We start from the raw sequence: 24,657 nt of genomic DNA, 5'->3' as shown, positions 1-24,657 counted from the left end.
CCCAATGAGAAAAAACGCTTTCAAGTACAGAATACCAGACCTCGGTTGCATGATCTTTTCTATCGAGAAATGTTTCCAAGTGTTCCTGAATCTCCAACATTCCAAATCGCAGTGATTCGCTCAGTCTTTGGTTAGCAAAAATACTGGTCGAAAACCAAACTAAAGGAGGTTCAGCTTTGGAGCTGAGCAACTCCGCGTGACTAGACAAATGAGCTCCAAGCTGCGCCGATGCTGAGGTACTATTATTGAGTAAAGCGATCGCCTCGCGAGTCAGACCGACTGCCTTGCTGCTTACATCCTGTTATGTGTAACCACACTTCGTCAATTGTATGTAGATGGGAATTATATCGCCGATGTAACAAATTATTACTTCAACTTTCCACAAGAAAATGGGTACGAAATTTTGATGAACGTTGGTTTATTTGCGCAAGGTTACTCACTCGTAAAATTCTGCCCAACAGCTGGAAGAAATCTAAAGTATTGTAGGGAGCTTGAGTGACGAGACTTTGAATTTGTTGCCTCCACATTTCTTCGGCGTCATCTCTGACAACTTGTCTGAACGGCATCAGTGAAGACAGATTTGGCGAAGCGTTACAGGGTGTTACATCACCCAAATCCCCTGCACTTGACCCTCTGTGATTGGATAAAATAACAAATGTACACGAGATTAATCTATCAATTATTTTAACGGTGAAACTTACGATGTGTCCGATCTTGTTGAGGAATCGTGTCTGGTACGGCTTTGGATTAAGGAAAGTGAAGACGGTGGGAACATGCCAGGAATGGAAGCTGCTTCTTGTCCTGTTCCAGGCCCGCCAGGTACTTCGTCCAAGGGAGATTCTGATCCCACCTCATCATCCGATGACTCTTCTGTCACTCCTCGCTAAATATTGTTTGAAATAATGAGAAAACTAAGTTTCCAGAATATATTACAGTTAGCATTACTTACTCTCGTAGTATGCTTGCTAGAAGATGGAGTTTTCTCGCTAAGACTTTCTTCAAGTTGGCGCAAACTTGGCTCTCTTTCTTCTCCTTCGCTCAGAGGTCTTCTTCTCACACCCCAATTGAAGTTGTCTGTACTCTCGCCCTTTCGTACAAAGAGAAAGATTTCAATTATAAAACAAGAAGCGGTGAAATGATAGTTTGCATTACAGAGGCTGTTGAAACATTTTGTACATTACCTCCACACTTTCACTTTCATATTCAAGGAAATCAAAGTCTTTAAAGACACCAAACTGCTCGTCATCACGCCGAGATCCACCGCTCAAGTCATTGTTTGCTCCCGAAACTTCCTCCGTTGACGATGCCATTGAAGATTGCCTCTCCATTAGATCCGAACTTTGACTGAATATTACCTGTTACACAACACATTCGATCGATGAGAAATTAACTAATCACGGCTGAATATACAGTCGATAAGAAAAAAAATATATCAATAACATTTACTTTTAGAAGTGTATGACAAAAAAGATAACCATTACAGTTTTAAAAAGCATTAATAGTACAATATGGTGATTAAATGTATAATATACACACTCCACACCAAAGTGTGACAAAAGTACAAAACCTACAGGTGTCTTTTACACAGCCAATTTGTGCACTGAAGTAGTGGTGAATATTATTAGATAAAAAGAAATGATATGTTAAGATATATCCCATTTAAAAATGATGAAAATGAAATGCGATAGACGAAGAATGGAAACGTTATGATCAAACAGAGGAAATGTTTTGTGGAAAATCGACTGGTGAAAAAGCTGGGGAAGTACTTTGTGGATACGTGATTGCGATGCAGCAGCTTTCTATGGAAATTTTACCTTGCTGTATAATGTCATTGAGCTAATATGTTCATCCTAGAAATAGGGAGATAAGCAATCAGTTAATCAAATTACGTAAAAACGTCGAGGTTGGAGAAATTGTGAAATAAAAAAATATGCTTCGAGTCATGTGGTAAAAAAAAAAAACGCAAAAGCCAATAAATCGAGATTTAACTTACCGACGGACTCTTGGGCAGTCCAACGCGTTGTCCGCAAGTCGTCAACAAGTTCACCAAGCATTCTCTGACACGTCCCTATAAGAATAACAAAGTATAAAATAATCACAAAAGTTCTATCATAATGTGTAGTAAATAAATGAAAAATTTAATGAAGTTTGGTTACTTGTGACATCCATGGCCGCTTCCAACCAGCAATGGCGCTACTATCGGCTGGCGAAAGTGAGAGCGAACGTCGTGGCGATGCTACCAATTTGTCATCTAGGATCTGTCTTATGAGCCAGCATCTACCAATTACTGGTGTCTGCGATAGATCAAATGTGAAATCCATAGTTCTTCCTGTGTTAATAAAATATTAAAGTATAGTCAAGGTAAAAATTCAATATTTGGTGCGACGAGTCTTTGCAAGGGGATAAGTAAGTATTAGCAATGAATAAGTAAGTCTAATGATACAAAAATAGACTTTATTTTTCAATAAAATATGTTCATTTATCATTGTTATTTGTTTCACAACCTGGGAGTCAATGTGAAGATGCATGCAATCAGTGCCATCCAAGATGCAAAACATACAAAACATTGCATTGATTATTATACTGTTCATGCTCAAAATAAATGTTATAGGGTTAATATCGTACCAGGTAATTCTTTTTTCGTAAATATCTCTGTGTCTGTGAAACTTGGGTGGGGCGATGCCAGAGATGAATCCCATGCGGAACCATGAAGCGATATCGGTGGAGCGACTAGTGTCGACGATCTTGTTACGACCAGTTTCAATATTTTCAGAGCTTCCTTCCAGTGCGTGCCCTGAGATCATGAATATATTCAATTATGTACAACCTGTATTCAATAAGAATAACTCGAAATAAGACTCAAGTACAACGTTAGTTGAATTAATATTCGTAACGTTTATTGAAAACCGCATACTTACTGAGATAATCAGACGATGATGCATTCTGAAGTAATTCTTACCTCAACATATTTAGAAATGACCCTCAGTAACTCCGTGTTGATAGGCTGAGCAGCTTGGGAAGCGAGATCGACGTAATGGAGCATGCAATGAATAATGCTAAGAACTGGTAACGCTACACTCGCCGGTCCCTTCTCAAGGACTTCAATCAGAAATGCGAGCATGTTAAAACTGAGGTGAGCATAAGTATCGTACAAATATTTGACAACACATTTTGTCCACTGAAAGCTTTCCTTGCTAAAAGTTCGACGACTGTACAGCGTCATCACGGTTCCAAGATTTTCCAATTTCTTACCCTTCTCTGAACTGACCTGAAATCATACATGCAACAAGTATTCGTAAAAAAAAATATCGATACCCTCAACTATACGAGGCTCGCAAGAACACTTTTTAGAAATCTTACTTGGGCAATATTTTTGGCGCTTCTGATGCACAGTTCATTGGCGTCTTCGTAATTAAGAAGCATGTAAGGTAAGAGCGACACTACGTTCATGGGGAAGGCTAAGCTCTGCGTTGGATCAACTACAGGAAGATCCAACAGTGGAGTGAATTGTGACAGTAATGTGACAACTGGTTCGTAGGTGTTAGGGCTGGTGCATCCTTTAAGTAATAAAGCATGTACGCCCGGAAAAGAATTCCACCTCAATTGTTGTTGTAATTTTTCCACTTTATCTCTGGCGTCTGGACGATCTAGCGGAAGCCGATGCAGTACTCTGCTCAAAAGTCTCAAGGCCAGTAGAAACTCGTGCTCGTAATCAGACTCCAAGAGTGATACGGAGAGCCAGAACAGCTGAGCTAATATGGTCATCTTGTCATCCTGCGTCGCTGAATCGCCTAACAACTTCAAGGATTGCGCTGATCTTGATCTGGACAGGTTTGTGTTCGGATACTTACTGCAACCGGTTCGATTTTCCAACTCTGCAAACGTCGTTACACTGTTAATAAAACTTTCATTTTACGTTGATCAAAAGTTTGGTAAATAATAGATAAGCCGAATACCTTTTGGATCGGTCGCTGGACTACCACTGGGTTTCCTCATACAGTAGCTGACGGAATAACTTGTACTACGTGTATGGCCACCTTGATTAAGATGTGAGAAAAACGGTCCAAGTGGATAGAAATTTCCACCTCCGGGACTGCGCTTTCCGCCAATTATCATTCCTGACACCGGATCCTTGTTATTCAAGTTTGGCGTTGATTTGAAAATTTCCTTCATAAAGTCTAACGGCCTAAAATCTGACTCAAGTGAATCGACGGCTGCTTCAAGAGTCAAAAGAAGTTCCGTGACGTATCCCTTCACGAATAAAACACTTGTCAATAATAAGTCAAGTTTCGTGAACTTAAGCGATTCAAAAGTGATAATCATTTTACCTGCATATCTTCTCCTTGTTCAGCTACCGTCTCCACTAGTCTGGACAAAATGTCCGACAGCATTCTGGAAGTAATAGGAACTCGTAACGCCCTGAAAACTTGCAGCGATCTTCCGGCGTAATGCCGAGACGAGCAAGAAAGACCAAGCTGAAGCGCTGTTTGCGCCCATCGCTGACTGACAAGAGCATGCGGTAAGGAGTCTCTGAATACGCGTAATACGTGGCGCAATAACACGGTTAGCTGTTCAGCACTCCTTACCCACCATACTTTCGCAGTCATATCTTCATAATTCCACAACGGTTGATTTGTCCTGTAAAATATTAATGTCCTTGATGCAGTTCCACACATCTAATAATCCGAATTTTATTTTTACCTGGCTGCTAGAAAGTTGATCAACGACTTGATCACGTCCTGGATGGACATATTAGGACCAGGCTGCGGTCCTGCCCAGTTGGCACCATCTTCTGGTGTAACAATAACAGGCACTGTGCCAGTTGACCCTATCGACGATGTACTGCTACTAGGTGCCGAGGTTTCCACTGGGTGAAGAAATACGCAATCGATTAATCCAGAGCCTATATTATCAAAAGAACAGCAAGGAGATTCGATATTACCGAAAACCGGAACAATCAGTTCCTTGGAATCTTCCGCAACTGATTGAGGAACTGTAGTGCAAACTGCCTGAGGAGGTGGAACAAATAGATAACTGTCAAATTCTGGATCAACTTCGGTGAAATTATGCTCAAGAACTGGCAGAGCTGGAGTTGTTAAGCCAAGTCCTAATTGTTCTGTGCGAGATGCGAGAAGAACGCGTGCGACGCCCAAATGATCGCGATGATCACCCAAGACAACAAGAAGGTTGAGCAAAAGACATCGACAATGATCTCTGACTAACGGTCTCGAATGATCCAGACCCAGAAAGACAATATGAAGCATTAGAGGAACGTGAATAGCCCAGTCCAATTCAACTCCGTCAACGACGACGTCGGTGAGCAGCATCACTGCAATATTGCACCTGAAAGTTTGAAACAATTTTAAGATTTCGTAATGCGAATTTGATTTTTTGCATATTCTTAAGGTTGTTACCTGTGGAAGCCGCTTATAGGCTGGGAACTGTCCGGAAGATATTCAGTAAGCGGTGCAAAGTAGCCTCCGTACTCTGGCATCGGTAACGGATGTGGTTGAGGAATGTCAAACTTCTCCCCTGGACAATTGACTTTGCCATTTCCGCCGACCACGTTTCGAGGTACGTAACATGACTCGTCGGTATTGAGCTGAAGTTGACAAGTTGATTAAGTAAAAAAGTAGATGAGTAATTTACTTTACGAGTAAAAATGGAGAGTTTAAATATTCATTAAACCTGCAACGGTTACTATTTTGAAACTAGATGCATAATATACTTTGGAATTATACCAACGACTGTAAAAGAACCGTTTATTTATCCATCTGGTTGAAACTAGCAATTAAATACAGAAAATCGTAAACAAATGGAGGATGAGTGAAGAGAACCAGAGGCAATCTATTAAGAAAACATGCGAAAATCTGTAAACTTTAACAAAATATTTGGAGTATTTTACAGATCATGAATTAGCCACTGTCTGGAATGGTCCAAAGTATTTTTGCTGATGTACTAGCTACAACTGTGATGAGTTGTCAACGTTTCATTGTAAATTTCCGTGTAACTGCCGGTGTTTGATAAAAGCTCACTCTTAGATCAATAGTAAAACAGGTTGTAAATGTTTACGATTAATATAATATATCTTGAATAGTATTATTTTTCAATGGTGTGCAACATGTAAACTGGGCATATAAAATTCACTAAATTGTACCTCGGCTTCAGTTGTAGGTGTTGACAAATCGTCTGGCAAACCAGCTGGGCCGCTACAAGTTCTAGTTTTTTCAACACGAGGCGTAGGAAATCCTGCCAGTGCTCGTAAGGCTGTATCTGATTTTGAGCCGCTAAGGTAAATGTGTGAAAAAATTAATTCAACAATTGCCTTTCAAGCACTTTATAACTTCTAGGTATTTTTATGCTTGTCTGTATACCTGGATGGAGTTTTTCAGATCCATTCGACACATGCAGTAAAAAGTGATATCTTACCCTGTCTTGATGGGATCTTCTCCGGAATGTCGTTTTGTGTGAATGGTGCCTTTTTCCACTCCCAAATCTCTCGACGGATTTGCTGGATCTGCAGCAGGAGCGTCGCTGTGTGACGAAGCCTTCCTCATGCTGGTAAGCCTGTAGAACGGAGGCGTTTCGGTACGTTCAATGAGACAGTTCAACGTCTCAACTGTTTGTAATTCCGTCATCATTTCATCGAGAAGACGATCAGGTCTGGCTCTCGCCAGGTAGAGAACTACACGTTTTGCCTGACAGATTAATCATGTTTGTGTCAATAGATATACTAAAAGTAAGGATATACCTGCATAAAAATGTATAAACACAATTATAAAAGACAGTATACTTACGAAATGTGTCATTAGCATGCACACATATTACTATGTGTAATTCATAATACTTTTCTAATAATCACTCACATATGGTAATAGTTCTAGCGGTGCCATGCCTGACACTATTATCAGATATCGAATGATGACTTTGAGATTATTGGGCCAGCAACCACACAAAGTTGCCCATAATTCTTCCGTTTCTTTTGGATGTTCATCTGCAAACTGTACAATATTTTTCATCAACTTACTTTCAGTGTAGAATTACTGAGTTATTACATCAGAAGTGCGATATGCACATTAACTTCATTATCACTTTGAGTATAGTTTTCCTGCCACAGTTGCAAATTTTTATGCGATTCGAAGAAGCGTGAAAATTTATTGAATGACCAATACAGTTGTAATTTCATGCACATCTCATAAATATTTATTATTCAGACCTGTGATACGCGAACAAAAATCAACTTGTGAGAGTACCTTGGCAGTGATGTAAAACAAATTATTCAACACCATCTCTGTTGCCTCGGCGCTACCCCATCCTTCTCGACGAGGTCCTCCTCGTGTGACATCACTTGCATAGTACTAAAAGGGCGAAAGACCCGTATCAGAAAACGTGAAGTAAATTTTCCATAGTTTCGCATATTCGATTTTTTTTTCAAATCGGGACCTCAAACTGGGCCAGCTTGCCGATCGTGACAATCGTGAAACGAATGTGGATCACCGGGGGCGTAGCTCAGATGGTAGAGCGCTCGCTTAGCATGTGAGAGGTACCGGGATCGATACCCGGCGCCTCCAAAACATTTTTTTGAATCCAGGCCTCAAACTGGGCCTGCATACCGATCTTGACAATCGACGAGGAAATTTGGATCAAGGGGGGCGTAGCTCAGATGGTAGAGCGCTCGCTTAGCATGTGAGAGGTACCGGGATCGATACCCGGCGCCTCCAAGACATTTTTTTGAATCGGGGCCCCAAAACTGGGCCAGCTTGCCGATCTTAACAATCGACGAGGAAATTTGGATCACCGGGGGCGTAGCTCAGATGGTAGAGCGCTCGCTTAGCATGTGAGAGGTACCGGGATCGATACCCGGCGCCTCCAAGACATTTTTTTGAATCAGGGCCCCAAAACTGGGCCAGCTTGACGATCTTGACAATCGACGAGGAAATTTGGATCAAGGGGGGCGTAGCTCAGATGGTAGAGCGCTCGCTTAGCATGTGAGAGGTACCGGGATCGATACCCGGCGCCTCCAAGACATTTTTTTGAAACGGGGCCCCAAAACTGGGCCAGCTTGCCGATCTTAACAATCGACGAGGAAATTTGGATCACCGGGGGCGTAGCTCAGATGGTAGAGCGCTCGCTTAGCATGTGAGAGGTACCGGGATCGATACCCGGCGCCTCCAAGACATTTTTTTGAATCGGGGCCCCAAAACTGGGCCAGCTTGCCGATCTTAACAATCGACGAGGAAATTTGGATCACCGGGGGCGTAGCTCAGATGGTAGAGCGCTCGCTTAGCATGTGAGAGGTACCGGGATCGATACCCGGCGCCTCCAAGACATTTTTTTGAATCAGGGCCCCAAAACTGGGCCAGCTTGACGATCTTGACAATCGACGAGGAAATTTGGATCAAGGGGGGCGTAGCTCAGATGGTAGAGCGCTCGCTTAGCATGTGAGAGGTACCGGGATCGATACCCGGCGCCTCCAAGACATTTTTTTGAAACGGGGCCCCAAAACTGGGCCAGCTTGCCGATCTTAACAATCGACGAGGAAATTTGGATCACCGGGGGCGTAGCTCAGATGGTAGAGCGCTCGCTTAGCATGTGAGAGGTACCGGGATCGATACCCGGCGCCTCCAAGACATTTTTTTGAATCGGGGCCCCAAAACTGGGCCAGCTTGCCGATCTTGACAATCGACGAGGAAATTTGGATCACCGGGGGCGTAGCTCAGATGGTAGAGCGCTCGCTTAGCATGTGAGAGGTACCGGGATCGATACCCGGCGCCTCCAAGACATTTTTTTGAATCAGGGCCCCAAAACTGGGCCAGCTTGCTGACGTTACAAATGACCGCGAAATTTAAATCTTTCTTTGTAAATTTCACCACGGTTTGATTGAAACTGAATACAAGAGCTTTGAGATATAAAAACATGTCACGTTTCTACTATGGCTGACAATGAGTATAAACTAAGACTTCACCTGATAGTAGCTCAGAGGGTTGGAAGGTGGAGGCACGTTTGGGTCGACCAATTCCATGTTGTGAAGCCAAGGGAGAAGATACTGCAATAGTAACTGGCGCACTTCCCGTCTCGCAGTTTGAAATCTATGCGTAATTTCTGAAAATAGTTAAAAACGAATTCAGTTAGACGTACGTTGTTTTTCATAGAACTGTATTGTATTGTCTTTACCCAGAAATTATAAGGATAAATACTTTTGAGTAGAGTTTGATACATGTTTTTAGAGAGCAATAAGCTTCAACGGATTCGAGGAAAAATCTATGGACCCCAATAGAAAATTCATGGAAAAGCAATTTTCATAGACTTGAAGTAAAAAAAATGAAACGAATGTAAAATTTTAGAACAATCTATTTTCGTGAACTTGTTTTGGGCTGTGATTTTGCATTCAATTATAAGTTTCTGTAATCAAAAACTCAGAATAATCAATGAGAGAATCATAATATTACATTCTTTCAATCTGGCTAAAAATCTCGTGAATTAAAAAAAAAAAAACTTACATCATTCGAGGCTGAAAACTTCGGCAACGTATGGATGATGAAAAAAACCCTACCATTTCACTGTAAAATGCACAGGAAAACTAGGATTTTTTTTCTCATCAAACTATACCTGCCAAGTCTTGAACAATTTTCATTGCACGTTGAATTATAAATAAGTGTGCGATCCAACAACAAGGCTTAAAAATATTTTTACGAATAATCGGAAGACGAATTTTTCACACCTCTGCGTCATGAAGAACCAGTAATTTCGAAGGCATTAAAAAAAAACTTGATCTCGATACTCAAGATAAATTCAATCAAGCGTATTAGTAAATAAACCGAATTTCGATTTCTACATGTCGCGACGTGTTACGTATACAATATTCACCCGTTGTATATACTTCCACACTACATAGGTGATACCTATTTGTACGGTAAGGTATACCTATATCTAATTAGAGGTGATTAGTTCGAGCCGATTCTCGTCTCCCCCATATTTTTCTGGCATTCGTCTTCCCGGCCTGTAACATCTGGCACAGACTCCGGATACGCGTAGATACTTGGAGTTATTAATCTTCCATTAAGCAATTACTCGCTGGATCGACATCAGCAGAAATCGGAACATTTCGCTCGAGTTGATTCGTATTAAAGAATTTGACGTTACACTGCACGTCGTACATCTCTGCGTAGGTATTTAATTATTATTGTTGTTGTTGTTGTTATTATTATTATTATTATTATCATCATTATACGCATATCCGTATAATGCACACTCCGATGATTTTATCACGCTATTCATTTGTTACACTGCATATAACGATCCCGATGCAATTAGAGCATCGCATCGGTGCCACCGCCGCTGTTGCGTGTCAATTAATTTTCACTATTTCGAATAACTAGGATTGTTAGTAACACGACGTATCAAAATTATATAAACCCTCTAACTGCAACGGTAAGAGTTCGTTTAATTGCTATGTTATATTTTTTTTTTTTTTTTTTACACACTCGTTTCGTTTCACTAGCTTTAAACAAACGTTGAATATTATAATCTCTACAAACGTACTGTGAAAAAATGCGTCGCAACTAGCATGACACGGTTAAAATCCTCGATAAGTGGACTGTGTATCATTTTTCACGGAGAGAGGATCTTTCGGGAAACGAAGCTTCATGTTTCTTAATGTTTAATTAATTAAGTAAGGACGTGGCCCGTATTTTCTCTCTGTGGACGTTACAGCGTTAGCAAAGCGAATTAGCGTGAATGAAATATGAGCGGTTGCTGTTTCGTTTTTTTTTTTTTTTTTCTCTCTCTCTCTCTTCTTATTCCTCAACCCCGTGCATCGTATGCACGTAACTCGCGTATATTAAAATTATTTTTCATAATTAGCCAGTACTCTCGAAGCGTGTTCTAAATACCACATGCGTAGTGTACAAACAAACGACAATAATGATAATTATCATTAATAATAATAATGATAATAATAATAACAATAACAACCGTAATAACAATCAAGAAAAGTCATTAGCAAAAATGTTTGCGATTCCATTACCGCGCGAGTAATATACATAAACGTGTGGGTGATGCTGGTGCCCGATATTGTTTGGAAACTGGAATACGGAGTACAGGTTTATACCTATATTTTATGTATAATATAACCGTCAATTGCGTTGATGAAAAATTAGAAAGTAAAGGAAGTGAAAAATTTGTTTGTCTGTTTATTTATTTTTTTCATATTATCAACCTTTTTTTTTTTTATTAATAAAATATAAGGTGCAATTTCAGAGTCCTGTATGGAAGAGGAATTTGGACTCAAATATAGCTTGTTCAATATCAAAGGTATTTATAATACTCTTCGAAGGTATTTGACATTTTTACCCGTTAACCCCGACCGCTCTTTTCACTCTCCGCCGATTACCAATATAGTCGGAATAATTCTTACCGAAAAACTTTGTGATTTATATGTATACTCATTTCGGACAAGATTGCGGGGCTGTAACATTATTACACGTTCTATTCTAAAGCTTGTTGAAATTTGTTTGACTGTAAAATATAAACTCCCTGGTACTGGGAGTACCTAATAATTATTACTATACAAATGTAGTTATTAGGAATCCGTTCTGAAATTCCGTAAATTGTGAGAAAAAAAAAAAAAAAAATGGCTGAATAAAAACGATAGTTATTGTACATTTAACTGAAAGCATGTCTCTCAATGTCAAAAAGCGTTAGGAATTGAGTTTAAAATTTTTATACACGCAGAAAAAATATCGCACGATCTTTACACGTTGCAGGGTTTGAAAACGAACATGACAAATTAAGCACATCACGCGTCTCGGGTCTCGATCCAGCTGGTGAAAGTAAAGTACGTTATGTTTATCCAGGTTGAAATTTTTTTTCGTCACGAACTGTACAAACTTTTTTGTACCGTTGATCTAGATCGTATAAAGTGAAAGAGAGAAAGAGAAACGCAATGTCGCCATATTCAGGATTGACGTAACACAAGACTGGATGTAACAGTGTGATATAAAATAAGATGGCGATTCTATGAATAGAAGCGTAGAATATAGCACAACGCGTAGACTGCCAGGAGTCACATCCATTACCGATTTTTATTCAAACATTGATGAGTAAACCGACGGAATTCGAACAGGAAATTTTCCCAAACGAAACTTTACACCTACGGGTTTCGAAATGACGTGCAAAAATTTTATTTTCGAACGCGACGTGATGTGAAATGTAATCTAAAAATGAGAAAGAAAATGAAAAAACAAAATCCTAATTTTTAAAAAATAAAGAAAATTTTTTTTTTTTTTGTTCTTTGGAAACAGGTTCAAAAGTATTCGTTTGGATATAAAAATACGCCTGTTAAAATTTTAACTCTTAATATTAACATTAAGATGTTGCATATCGGACTTTTCTATATTCCATAAGAATAACACGGGAAATATGGTTTTTCCTCCTTCTGATTTTTATAACTATAATTAAGAGTTCAAATTTTAACAGGTGTATTTTTATACCTAAATGAACCTTTTAAACCTGTTTCTAAGATATATATTTTTTTTATTTTCGACACACCCTAACGTAGCAGTATGACATTTTCACGTCAATCTCACGGTAATTACGCAGCCACGAAACATTGAGACAAATAATAATAATAAACGAAGCAGCAACTTGTATAATCCCTTCACCGAAGGGAAGAAGGTTAGGATAAAGATTGGGCTTCGCCTTAAAATTGCATCCATTACGGTGTAGCCAAGCGAAGCATAGAATTATACGTTTAATCAGAGCAAAGAACGGTTGTATAATTTCATTTCCAAATTCCCTGACGTTTTAATAAGATCTCAAATACGGGTAAATAACAGATTTATAATACGCGCGGTATAACATATTATACTCATCATCCAGATCCATGGATGACTGTGGAAAAATGTTCAAAATCTAATCACGGTGGAATAATTTCAAATCCTTCACGACTGACAACACAGAGTTAAGAACCATGCCTGAAATATCCCTGAATGTCAGGCATTGGACAAGAACGAGTCTCGTGACTCGATTAGGTTCACATTTGTGGTATCTTTGAAGAGGTTGCTCACCAGTCTGGCCGAATTAAATTCCCACAAAGAATAATAGGTTTTTACATTTCTGCACATTACGCGTTTCATTATTAACTGATGCCGGTTGGTGTCGGTCATAGAAGGTTGGTTATTTAAGGGATGACACCGCTCTAGAATTTTGAAAAATTCGAACCCTTTTTTTTGCTTAAACAATATTTTAAATTACATTTTATAAAAACCATATCCAGTTGGTCCTATGATGGAAAAAAAAATTTATTGTTACAAGGTTCAATTCTCGATTTAGTCACAGTGCTCGCAAAATTGTAAACGCATTTTTCTCGAAACCACATTTCTCACACTGGGAGGAGAGATTACTTGAGCACCGTTGCATGGATTGATTTGGAATATTGACAGTAGCTTCACAATTACATTCTCTGCGGAAGTGCGTAGCCATTTTTTTAAAAACTCTAACGTAAACTTTATTTTTATCATAGTTTTTGACCAAAAATCGATTCGTTTCATCAAAAATGCACCATTTCCACCAAATTTGATGGTAAACAAAAAAAAACCCTACGTAGTTTCATAGACAATAGTATTCAGATCATAAGAAATTTTAGTTTTTTGTTTCAGATCTATGAACTTACGAGAAATCCGTCCTCCCGTGAAGGAGTCGTAGAAAAAAAAAAAAAACAACAATCTCAAAGATTGGTTCTGTCGCCGGCATTTGTCATCAAAATGCAATTATAAAAAAAAAAAATATATAAAAAAAAAGGAGAATTTCCATACCACAATATGTGTTAAATAAACCCTCTGAAAAGAAATCCTAGTCGTTTTTAGAATGTTGTTGCCTCTTAAAGATGACGTCTCATACACAACAAATATGAGTCTAACTTGTCTATCGGACCTTAGCCTAACTATATTACATTTAGGTTTATAACACGTCGATGTGAAACTCGCCCACTCACAATTGTGTTCAGGTTTTTTTGTTTCGTTTAGCCATGCGCATGTATTTCATTTTCTGCGCAGCGGTCATAGTTTTCCATCGCATACCAGCAATCTTGGCGATCCTAGAAACGGGACAATTGGGAAGCCGACGTTGAACAGCCATGAAGAAGATGATGAAAGCATTTCTCTTCTTTCTCCGACATCGAGAACGTCTGTTTTTACGTTTTGAGCAGGGCATCGGAAAGCGTAGTTAGCATCAAGATTTCTCGTCGTTTCACGCGCGTTTAACTCTAAAATTTTATCCACCCATTCGATACGTGAAAACCGAAAAAACAAACGATCCGTATCGCGTCTAATCGACCGGAAGAAATTTAGAAAAAAGAAGACGCATAGCGGTAAACAAAATAACTCACTACACGCTTGTATTCGTAAAAATGTCCCATGGCAAATTCGCCTATACTCAGGAAATCCAGGGTGCATTTAATCGAAATCCGCCTGCATTACCGCAACTGGTTACGTACATTTTGTTGATCGACGTTTGTTATTGATGACTGACCGATTGTGGAATGTACCCTGAATTGCACAAATGCTGACGGATTTCGGTAAAATATATATCAAATTGCATGAATGAAGGCGAATTTCAATCAAGACGTATCCTGAATTGCATAAATGCAGGCGGATTTTTTCGAAATGTATCCCGAATTGCATAAATGCAGGCTGATGTCGATGAAATGTATCTGAAATTGCATAAATGAAGGCGCATTTCAATCAAAACGTATCCTGAATTGCATAGACGCAGGCGAATTTTGCCGATATGTACCCTGAATTGCATAAATGCAGGCTGAATTTGACAAAATGTACCTTGAACTGCATAAATGACGGCGTAATTCGACCGAAGCGTGTCCGGAATTACATAAATACAGGCGGATTTCTATAAAAAGTACCCTGAATTGCATAACTGCGGGCTGATTACGGTAATATGTATACTAAATTTCATAAATGCAGGCATATTCACTTCGTATCACATCCATAGGTACATTATTTGTTATAAACAGTTTTTACCACAGTATATAACGAGTTAGCGATCATTGGGGATGGAAACCTGAACTACGATTTGGTATTCGTCGTGCTTCTCAATCGCAATCAGTCTGAGGTGTAGTAAGGAAGGTAAGAATAATTTACATCGAGGGATGTTCCACGAGGAAGATAGACCCTGTATAAGTACAAGAAGCCTGATAACGCGGATAGGTTCTCTAATTCTGATGAAGGGGAACCCTGAATAATAATCATTGTTTGCTCGTTGTCTTGACGAAGAAGCGTGGCACGAGTTAATTTTACTTACTTTGAACTTGTTTTAGGTCTATACATGCCACGGTAATAAGACCAATAAAGTTCGTGTAAATTTTGACGATCTTATGCAAAATCGCTTGCGTGGTTATTAAGTTTTTTTTCTTTTTCTTTTTCTTTTTAACGATCATTTCTCTCGTCTGGAAGTAACTCGAAATTGGATGGACCGAATTAGATGAAATTTGGTTCATCGGTTTACTTTCACTTAGAAAAGAACTGATTACATTTTGATAAAAATCGGTGAAAACATGTCCGAGTTACCGATTGTGAAGAACTTGAAGCTTTGTTTCTCAGGATTCTTATATTATCGCAAATACTAAAAATATCGAAAAACTTGTATGAAAACTTGTATTTTTGAGTCAGTCAATTTTTCCGACTTCTCTTTACACCAATTTATTCGTCTCGATTATTACGTATATAGATTAATTGAGAATGCGAAGCGAAACTGCACTTGAATGAAAGAAAAACGATGCCTGTTTCGTACAAAATGAAATAGTATTGTATTAAACCCGGGTTTACTTGAATATAATGAAAATTCATTTGAAGATAGATTTAATTAAATATACATATAGTGTTCTACAAACTGAATGAAATTCTCTTCCAGCCGGTTGAACATTCAATTAAATTAACTAAAATTTCAGCCTTTTCTGTATACATCAATTCGTACGAATATCTTGTTAAATAAATTTTACCAAATATTCTTGAAAACCTATCGTTTGAAAATAAAACGATCGAGCGAATTAATTCCTAGGTTGAATAGAATGAATGAAAATTTTCTTCTTCACCGTGGTGTGAAATAAGAATCTGCAGGCCTGTATTCGATTCTCGGCAATCTATAATTGATCGACGATTCGCTCGCGGGCGCTGCAGTTTTTTCAGCTTTATCATCAATTTCCGTATACATGCAACGTAGTTATAACTGCATTTACACCGGATCGAAAAGCGATGCGAGTGAAGTTTGATTACAGGCTGAGATCGAGTGAGTATAAAGTTATTATTCGACGACGAAAATCCCTGAGCGAATAGATCGAATCATACGGTATCTCAAGTTTCGCTAAAATATGGAGTATCCGCGTGTGCGCAGCCATTTTATTGGAGCTACATTACCAGGGTTGAACCAATTAGGTAAAAATATCAAATACGATCGACTTGCTGAATTTCTATACTGGGATAATAACGATGACACGACGTGATTAATCACCCACCAGACACGAGATAAGCTCGTAATTGCACCGCTGTTTTATTTTCCTCTTTTAGCATTATACTAGCGTAACGAAACCCCTAATTTCGACTAATTAACGCTCGCTTGATTCAATTCTGCCGACAATGAATGAGTGAAAATAATAAAAACAGTAGTAATGATAGCCGGAGTAAGCGAATTAGAGGTGTATAAATTATTCGCACGTTTTTAGAACAAATTCAATCACGATAAATCGAACAATAATCTCGGTATATGAATTTGAAAAGAAAAACTCATTTTAAATACGTTATTTAACGAGGGCGACATTCTATTGACTAATTTCTAATGTTTGACGTAAATGAATCAACCTTACTGCTGGAATTAAAACTTGCGACACGTTTGAAAAAAACATCCCCTTGTAAGCTTCCGTGACATAATAAATACGTGCGATATTTTTAAAGCTACTGTACGGAACGTATTTGAATTTCAAACAAGTTCACCTTAAATGAAACCTAATCCGTTTCTGCCGAAACGCGGCGATCTGTGACAACGAGACGTAGATGCAACAGAAAAATACGAGGCGAGATACATGGCAAATAAATATAGCGTACAAATTTATTTACAGGTATGACATTCTCGATGCCTGCTGCAGCTAAATACTAGAAAAATGGATTGATGTATCGTTTATTGTTATATTTTCTACACCTACAAGGTTCTAAATATTTTTTTGTATTTCGTTTGAAGTCGTTCTCATATTTCTTACGCCGAACCTTGGTACGCGTAATTCTTTATAATCTTCTTTCCCGCTTTCGGGAAACTCTGCTATTTTTAACTTCCCGTTTCTCTGACTTCAGAGGAAAAATATTTAATTATCGTAATCAGCCCGAAAATGAAAAGTTGAGTTTACACTAATCTCCACGTTTTGGAGATTTGGAAAATCACCTACAATCATCTTCAGACGAACGTCTGTGTGTTGCGTGTGTTTGTACACCGAGAGAAATTTTTAGTTATTAACTATTTTCATTTCTTACCACGATCGAACGATATTGTTCTAGGTAGAAAATGAAAATTAGGTTTTTCCTTCTCGTTACGATCACTGTTGCTATATTTTCTTGCAACTGTTGCGAAAATTTAACGCTTGTGCAAGAATAAATTGACGTTAAGGCCTTGCTTAGCTAAAAAAGTAGAGTAAACCTCAGAAACTGATTTTTGCGTTGCAATAACCAAAAAAGGATCGACGATAGCGCAAAACGGTTAGGCGTAGCTCGTTTTTCGCAATTCCAACAATATTCAAACAGTTTTCTTAACGATACCTGTTTGACTCAATTTTTCTAGTTACTGTAACAAATGAAATTTGTCTCAGTGTAGGTACAGGAATAAAAAGGACGAATAAGAAGACTCTTACGTATTTTTCACACTTATACACAAATAGTCAAGCGGCGTGAATTCGATTCTATAACTTAAAACTATCTACCCTATGCTTTTTGTGAACGAAACTTTTCTCTCTGTATTTACAAAAGAAGAAATTAAAGAAAAACGAATAAAACTCATCGTAGAAAAGAATCAAATTAACGGATACGATGAATTGATATTTTATTTTTGTCCGCGTCGGCGTTACACCGCATATTTCGTTGTATAACTTTTTATTGGCAGGCGTTATACGAAAGACGAGAGTACCAAGCACTGTTTTGTTGAACGTGACGAACGAAGCGGTTGTGAAAAGAGAGGGAAAATTTAGAGAGGGTTTACCAAAAAGTGAGGGTAGAGTCTGCCGGCAGGGCGCTCTTATATTCATGTGAAATCGGATTATTTCGCCAAGCTACGTGTTTCTCGTGCAAACGCAAAGTTACCCGTAGAAGCCGAAATTATTTATAAACACAAACGAACGCTGACGCGCAGCTGAAACTACGCAACGAAATTAGGTATAAACGAAAAATTGCTTGATAAAAATTAAAACCGGTATCAGGGTGGTAATAAAAAAAAAATCCATATTTTTTTCTCAGAGCTCTATCGAAAATTGTCGGTACGTTAAAAATTGATTAATTTTCACAAATTTTAAGATTAGAAGAAAAAAAAAAAAACAAAACAAAACTCAGACAGTGTTCAATCGACTTTTTGATTTTTTTTTTCTGCTTTTTGTTCAAAATTGCGACGTGAGATTTGTTTTTTGCTTCCGTAGCAAAAAGTATTGGTATTGAATAACATCGTGATTTTTTTTTTTTTTAATTTTTGTACCCTGAAATTTTTTTGTTGCTGCCTCAAGTAATTTGTTTACCGTCGTTGTTTCGTTTTTGTTTTTTTTTTTTTTTTTTATTCTGCTTTCTCAACTAAAAATCATAAGGTTAACATCAGCACGGTGTAGAGGCGAGAAAATTTGGCGCGAAAAATGTTTTTTTGAAAGACTCACACGACTTGTTTTGGAAAGATGAAAAAAATCGACATTTGTAGCTAAACTATTGTTAAATTTACGATTTTCAGCTAGAAATGCCGAAAAGCTGTAAATAAATTACCTGCGGTAGGTTGAAAAAAAATGTTCGGATTATTAAAGTGAAAAAATAATAATAATAACGATTTTCTCGAATAAGACCAATTTCTGCTGTGGGAGCAAGAAAAGAAAAAAAAATTTCAAGTCACGATTTCCAAAAACAAAGTTTTCTTTATCCTAAGTTTTGGAAAATTACTCTCTCTTTTTTTTTTTTTATTATCACCCTGACCTGTACGCTGTAAACAAAAATGATAAATTACGATAAATCGCAAGCTTCGATTTGTTCGATATTTTTTAGTAAAACGATTGCTCCGACTCGACTGTAATCAAGACTTACAGGTCTTATTCATCTCCTCTCAATTTTAACGTTTTCCCGTTGATACGACTTTTTTTATTATTTTTATTTTTGATAACACTCCTCGTCGATTTTTGATTATATCGTTCCACCGACAGAAGATCTTGAGCTCCTTCTTCAAAATTGTCGGATTAAAGAATAATATTGGAGTTTGTCGGAAGGTAAATTGGGGGAAAAAAAAAAAACACAAATTGAGACAATGGTTCTAGGCTTGGCTCTGGAAGTGTCGTTTAATGAAACTGAAATTAATTAAACATCCGTCTCTCGCCTATATAGGCGCATACACGTATATGTAGAGGAATATTATTATCTCGGTAAAAGTTATACCCCTCATTTCTGAACGAAACTTTAATAAAGTTTGTAAAGTAAATATAACAAAAGGTTCGAGTATACATATTATACAACGTATACTTGGCGGTATAGCGTGGGAAAATTCGACTCGTGTCAGAGGTTTATCATACCGAGATTTTGGAGCGTTTCCAAAACGATGAAAGAAGTTGAAATGTTGAATTAGTAATTAGGCGATTAATATCGCCGCTTTGAGAGCGTTGAGGAATGAAATTTCATAACACTGCTGTATAACGTTATTCGAGCTACGTTGCGAAGGCGTAGGATGAGTCGAAACGTCGACTTTTACTACGACACGACCCATCCTAAGGCTAGATTCATCGCTGTCGAGAAGTTTCGAAAGGGATTCCGAAAGTTTCAAGAGGACTCCCACACCGAGCAAGGCTGTTTTCCTGTAGAATTTACAGTTGAAACTAAGTATAAACCCTTCAAAGGCTTTCAAAGAAACCCCGTTACGCAAGTGTGTGTAATATAATAGAATATAAGCTACAACGACGCGAGCTTTAAGCCGTACAAATCACTTCGCCGATTCTCCAACATTCTCCGAATAATTATTTTCTGATAAACTGGGAATTCTCGGATGTACGATAAAAAAAAAAAAAAAAAAAAAAAAGACGGGGGGGGGGGGAGGTAGAGGAAAAAATTCCGTATCACCGTATAAACAAAAGTTTCGACTCAACGAATGACAAAGCCACGATTTATTGGCGAAATTGGGGAGTATTAATTTTTGTCATAAACTTTCCGGCTGACCGATGATGGTCCAGTTTCGGTTGTTATTGGAGAACTCTGTCTCGACAAAAAATATAATAATAATAATAATAATAATAATAATAATACCAGGAGCAGGAAAAAATTTCGTACAAACTTTGTTCTAAAAGATGATACCTCGTACGGTAAATAATTTTTTCAATATATTCAAATTGTTGTGTTAAAATTCAACAACCTTTGGGGAAAGAAGCAATTTTTTATTAGCTCGGATGGTGGCGGTAATTTTACAAAGAAATAACACGTCAGCGCCTCGAAATTCTATGGGTTTTACGAAATTTTATTTGAATTTCAATATTATTCTTGTACCCAATTCCAATTCGATTTACACGGGGATTCGAGAATTTCTGTGGGATTTCGAAAATTTTTTTTATGAGAAATTCTTATGGGTTTTCTACGGGGGTGAGGGAATTGTTACGGCGTTTCAAAAGATTTTTTACGGGGAATTACTATGACGTATCAATGGGAGTTGAGGAATTTTTATGACGTTTCGAAAACTTTTGATGTAAAATTCTTATGGCTTTTCTACGGGGTTAGGGAATTTTTACGGTGTTTTACACGTTTTTTACGGGAAAATCCTGTGAGATTTCAATGGGAGTGCTAGAATTTTCATGGAATTATCAGAATTTTTATGGGTTTTTAATTTTAGTTTTTGAGGTAATCAATTCACGAATTCTTACCCGTATCGGTGACATTCCGTTGTTAATTATATCGGTGTTTGTGTAAATAGAATTACTTTCGCGCTGTAACGATATGCGAAAAATTCTGCACGACGGCGATTACGTTTGAAATATTTACTTCCTGTATTATAAACAAGATATAAAATCCGAGGCGAAAGGCTTATTCATCTCGGCAGCGTTGACTTGATTTCGCTGTTTATTGACGGTGTGAAATATTGCTTATGGGGAGGGTGAGGGGGAAAATTGACGGCCGTGCGTACGATGATGTATACATAGTTGAACACGCCAAACTCCCAATCTTCTATCCACGCATCATCAGAATTTCATTGCAACAACAAACCTCTGTGCAAATTTGCCGAGACTTTACACGATGTATACATGTATGGATAATTCCCATGCGAAACCAACAAACGTCCGACCCTCGCCATTTTTGATTTTGTTGAAAATTTTTTCTGCGATCGTTCCAACTCTGAACCAGTACTCTGAATTGTTCCAGATTTTTTGTACAATTGGTTGATTATCTGTGAATATTTAACGTGATTTTGAAACGGACATTTTTTTCTTTTTTTAAATTCTCGAAAACTGTACTTTCTTTTCCAAACATTTCAAAACCGGGCCGATTTCTGTTTTTGTCCTTTTTCTTTGGTACTTAAAATTTTTTGGTAGAACCAAAACATTATTTGAACGGTCTGAAAATTCTCAAGAAAAGTCTCAAGACTTCTATTTTTCTCTTGTAACATTGCTATAACTATTTCATTTCAGAGTTGATGAGGAAAAAAAAAAAAATCGTTTCATAATCGAGACGGTTTAGAAATATTACAAGTGAAAATTGCAAGTTTTGCGAACATTTCGTAAATTTTCCGATCGTTCGAACGATGTTTTAGTTGATGAAAAAAAAAAAAAAAAAAAAAAAAGAAAAGCTTTATAATAACAGAATTTATTCGCAATTTTTGAATCGAGAAGAAGAAGAAGAGAAAAAAAATGAAAATCGCAAGAATGCGTAAATTCGCAGTATCAAAGATAGACGAATAAGGAAAAAAGTTTGGAAAAATATGCGAGTATGAAAACCGAGACGTTGGAGTTTGGTCAAACAACTCGTCGAACTGGGCAACGAGACGCGGTGCTTGTACAATAAATCTTTCGACTTTTCAAGAGTCGAGAGTCGAAAGTCAAGAGTTTCGAAATTGATATGAAATTCAATCGGAATGTATAACGTATGAATCCGTTCCAGTGGCTTCATAGCTGCCTCCTAACCGGAATAAAAGCATCCATTCGGAAAAACCATGCATAAATTTTTCTCGAGAGTTTTTATCATATAATGTAATAAATTCGCTTTCTTGAGAGAGAGAGAGAAAGAGAAAAAAAAAGTAATCTAATCGTATATTCCGGCTATATACCACATGATTCGATGTCTTTCATCATTTTCACTATCGTTAATTACTGACTGATTTATGTGTATCATAGGTACCTAAGTTTTCTATCTCCGGCATTTGACCAAGTTCGGTTATCTGGTAATTTGAAAGAGAAAAATGTATAATTCGCTTACAAAGATTTAAATTCAGTTCACCGATCTCCTCGAGCAGCGAAGTGTAATTTAGAATCTTGACTATACGTCACAACCTTCGGTCAACTGTAAAAGAAATTTGGATTCCCCGTGGGAGTCAAAAGGTCGTGACAGAGCAGACGATGAAAGGCAAGAGGTAATAGATTGGGGAGGAGGGAGATTTCAAGTTTCTTGTAAATTCCGAATATAAAATAAATAGTAAAATTCCGAAAATTAAAATATAACTACACGGCGTAGTTTACTCGACGAGTCGGGGGGGGTGAAAAATCAAAAAAGCCAAAAATCGAAAAAAAACGAAGAAAGATCAAAGTGATGAAATTTCACCGCGCCAAAAACTCACGAAACCGAAAATCTTCGACCATTCGGAGTTTCGATGTTTCGGAATTAAAAATTTTCACATTTTCGCACTTTCGGAACTTTCAAAATTGGGAATTTCAACCGCACCCCAAAAAATATTCCTATTTTACATGTAATGATACAACGCGTCCTTTTTCATCTATTCCACAGGGTATTTAAGACGACCAAATGATGAAATCTTAAAAAATCTCGAGAGCTTATTTAAATCCGACGATAAATCGTCATTAATCATTGAGCAGCGTACGTTATATATTCGTCGTTTTTTGACCTTGCCAAAAACTTGGTGTGTTACGAAACAGCTTGAGATGTTATTCTAAAAAAAGCTATACACGTATACTTATTATACAATCGTAGTTAAAGGGTAATAAAATCAATTTCCAAGAGGCTCGATAATCGATTAATCGATCGTTAATATTTGAAATAAAATCTCACCGCAGTACTCAGTTTGCGAAGGAAGGAAGATAAATAAATAAATAAAAAAAAAAAAACACAACTGTCGACGCATCGTAAAGTTTTTCGAAGTTATTGGAAAATGAACTTGGAAAGAAAAAAAAAACTTTTCAAGATTTAACGAGTAAAAATAATAACCAAGCGAAGCAGCGAAACAAGAGATTTAAGAAAATTAAAATTATAAAAGAAATGGAATTACCTAAACAATCTTTGTAAAATTTAACGTAAATTAATTCAAGGAAACGCTGCGAATCCTCTCGACAATCAGATTTCCCGGTATTCGAGAGAGACTTTCCAGTCGTGTTTTACAACTTTTAGATATTCCGATGTCAAGGATACAAAGCTTCAAGTGCAAGGAAGAAATGAGAATTTTATGCCCGAGAAATTCTCGCGGAGACTCCTTTCAAAAGGTTAACACGGTGGCGTAAAGGTTCATTTCGAGGGTTGATGTTTCAGCCGGAAAATTAGGAAGTACGACCGAGTTGAAAGGAAACGGAAAAACCGCAGCCGCGTTTCGCAAAGTGAGGCGGTAATTAATAAGGGAATCGAAAATGTGGTAAAAGCTTGAATCTTCGAATTTCAAGAAAATACCTGCGCGAGTCGAATTAATAATTCCTGGATTCGGTTCAAATTTTCGATTAGTCATCGACGACTCGAATTTCGCAGGTTAATTTTTGTTTACATCGAAATAATTCTAACAAACAAAATCTAGATGTCGAATTTTGATATCCTTCGCGTAACTAACCAAAAAAAAAAAGTTTCATCAAATAAAGTTGGCTTTTGTAGAAACCAGAACGATATTTCGGGATTCTATGAAAAATTACCTATTTTCTAAAAAAAATTTAGTGCAAGTCGCAATCAAACAAACTTGAGTTTCGCATTTAAATCAGTTTTATTAAAAAATTGAAACGTGAAACCAAGATTAAAAAATTTAAATCGTTCAGCCTATCGACTTTACGTTCGTCCGGAGTTCGATGCGAATTGAAAAAAAAAAAAATTATAACGCAAGTGCAAAAAAGTCAGTTCGAGCCAATTTTTTTCTTTTTTTTTTCTTTTTCTTTGTTCGTTTTTATTTTTTCTTTCGTTTTCTCTCAACGAAAAAAAAAAAAGGAAATTTGTCTCCTCGACAAAAAAAAATCATTTCCAATTCCCA

At 37.5% G+C, this 24,657-nt stretch overlaps 1 protein-coding gene and 9 non-coding genes across 17 annotated transcripts in view; 9 read left to right on the top strand and 1 right to left on the bottom strand.

Annotated features, from left to right (window-relative positions):
- Positions 1 to 24,657, bottom strand: part of LOC107225469 (protein furry) — a 107,662-nt gene that overhangs the window by 1,562 nt on the left and 81,443 nt on the right. For 6 of the 8 annotated variants that reach the window (XM_046730055.1, XM_046730058.1, XM_046730059.1 and 3 more), the window contains 20 exons: positions 8,966 to 9,102; positions 7,254 to 7,358; positions 6,867 to 7,001; positions 6,430 to 6,698; positions 6,158 to 6,287; positions 5,415 to 5,602; positions 4,943 to 5,343; positions 4,702 to 4,867; positions 4,329 to 4,638; positions 3,957 to 4,251; positions 3,361 to 3,875; positions 2,960 to 3,268; positions 2,626 to 2,794; positions 2,157 to 2,329; positions 1,994 to 2,068; positions 1,182 to 1,355; positions 950 to 1,087; positions 702 to 883; positions 441 to 633; positions 41 to 298 (listed from right to left, as the gene is read on the bottom strand). In XM_046730055.1, the coding sequence (XP_046586011.1) occupies positions 41 to 298; positions 441 to 633; positions 702 to 883; positions 950 to 1,087; positions 1,182 to 1,355; positions 1,994 to 2,068; positions 2,157 to 2,329; positions 2,626 to 2,794; positions 2,960 to 3,268; positions 3,361 to 3,875; positions 3,957 to 4,251; positions 4,329 to 4,638; positions 4,702 to 4,867; positions 4,943 to 5,343; positions 5,415 to 5,602; positions 6,158 to 6,287; positions 6,430 to 6,698; positions 6,867 to 7,001; positions 7,254 to 7,358; positions 8,966 to 9,102 (4,322 nt within the window). Of the gene's footprint in view, positions 1 to 40; positions 299 to 440; positions 634 to 701; positions 884 to 949; positions 1,088 to 1,181; positions 1,356 to 1,423; positions 1,851 to 1,993; positions 2,069 to 2,156; positions 2,330 to 2,356; positions 2,505 to 2,625; positions 2,795 to 2,959; positions 3,269 to 3,360; positions 3,876 to 3,956; positions 4,252 to 4,328; positions 4,639 to 4,701; positions 4,868 to 4,942; positions 5,344 to 5,414; positions 5,603 to 6,157; positions 6,288 to 6,429; positions 6,699 to 6,866; positions 7,002 to 7,253; positions 7,359 to 8,965; positions 9,103 to 24,657 lie in introns of those variants that run through there. The other 2 variants (XM_046730061.1, XM_046730062.1) reach the window with 2 other exon arrangements.
- On the top strand, positions 7,499 to 7,571 carry Trnaa-agc. Its single transcript has one exon. It is a non-coding gene; the product is annotated as a tRNA-Ala (tRNA).
- Trnaa-agc lies at positions 7,649 to 7,721 on the top strand. The gene has a single exon. It is a non-coding gene; the product is annotated as a tRNA-Ala (tRNA).
- On the top strand, positions 7,800 to 7,872 carry Trnaa-agc. Its single transcript has one exon. It is a non-coding gene; the product is annotated as a tRNA-Ala (tRNA).
- On the top strand, positions 7,951 to 8,023 carry Trnaa-agc. The gene has a single exon. It is a non-coding gene; the product is annotated as a tRNA-Ala (tRNA).
- Positions 8,102 to 8,174, top strand: Trnaa-agc. The gene has a single exon. It is a non-coding gene; the product is annotated as a tRNA-Ala (tRNA).
- Positions 8,253 to 8,325, top strand: Trnaa-agc. The gene has a single exon. It is a non-coding gene; the product is annotated as a tRNA-Ala (tRNA).
- On the top strand, positions 8,404 to 8,476 carry Trnaa-agc. The gene has a single exon. It is a non-coding gene; the product is annotated as a tRNA-Ala (tRNA).
- Trnaa-agc lies at positions 8,555 to 8,627 on the top strand. The gene has a single exon. It is a non-coding gene; the product is annotated as a tRNA-Ala (tRNA).
- Trnaa-agc lies at positions 8,706 to 8,778 on the top strand. The gene has a single exon. It is a non-coding gene; the product is annotated as a tRNA-Ala (tRNA).

Source organism: Neodiprion lecontei, chromosome 2 (genome assembly GCF_021901455.1).
Source record: "Neodiprion lecontei isolate iyNeoLeco1 chromosome 2, iyNeoLeco1.1, whole genome shotgun sequence".
Classification (NCBI taxonomy): domain Eukaryota; kingdom Metazoa; phylum Arthropoda; class Insecta; order Hymenoptera; family Diprionidae; genus Neodiprion; species Neodiprion lecontei.
This window is presented reverse-complemented; position numbering and strand designations above follow the sequence as displayed.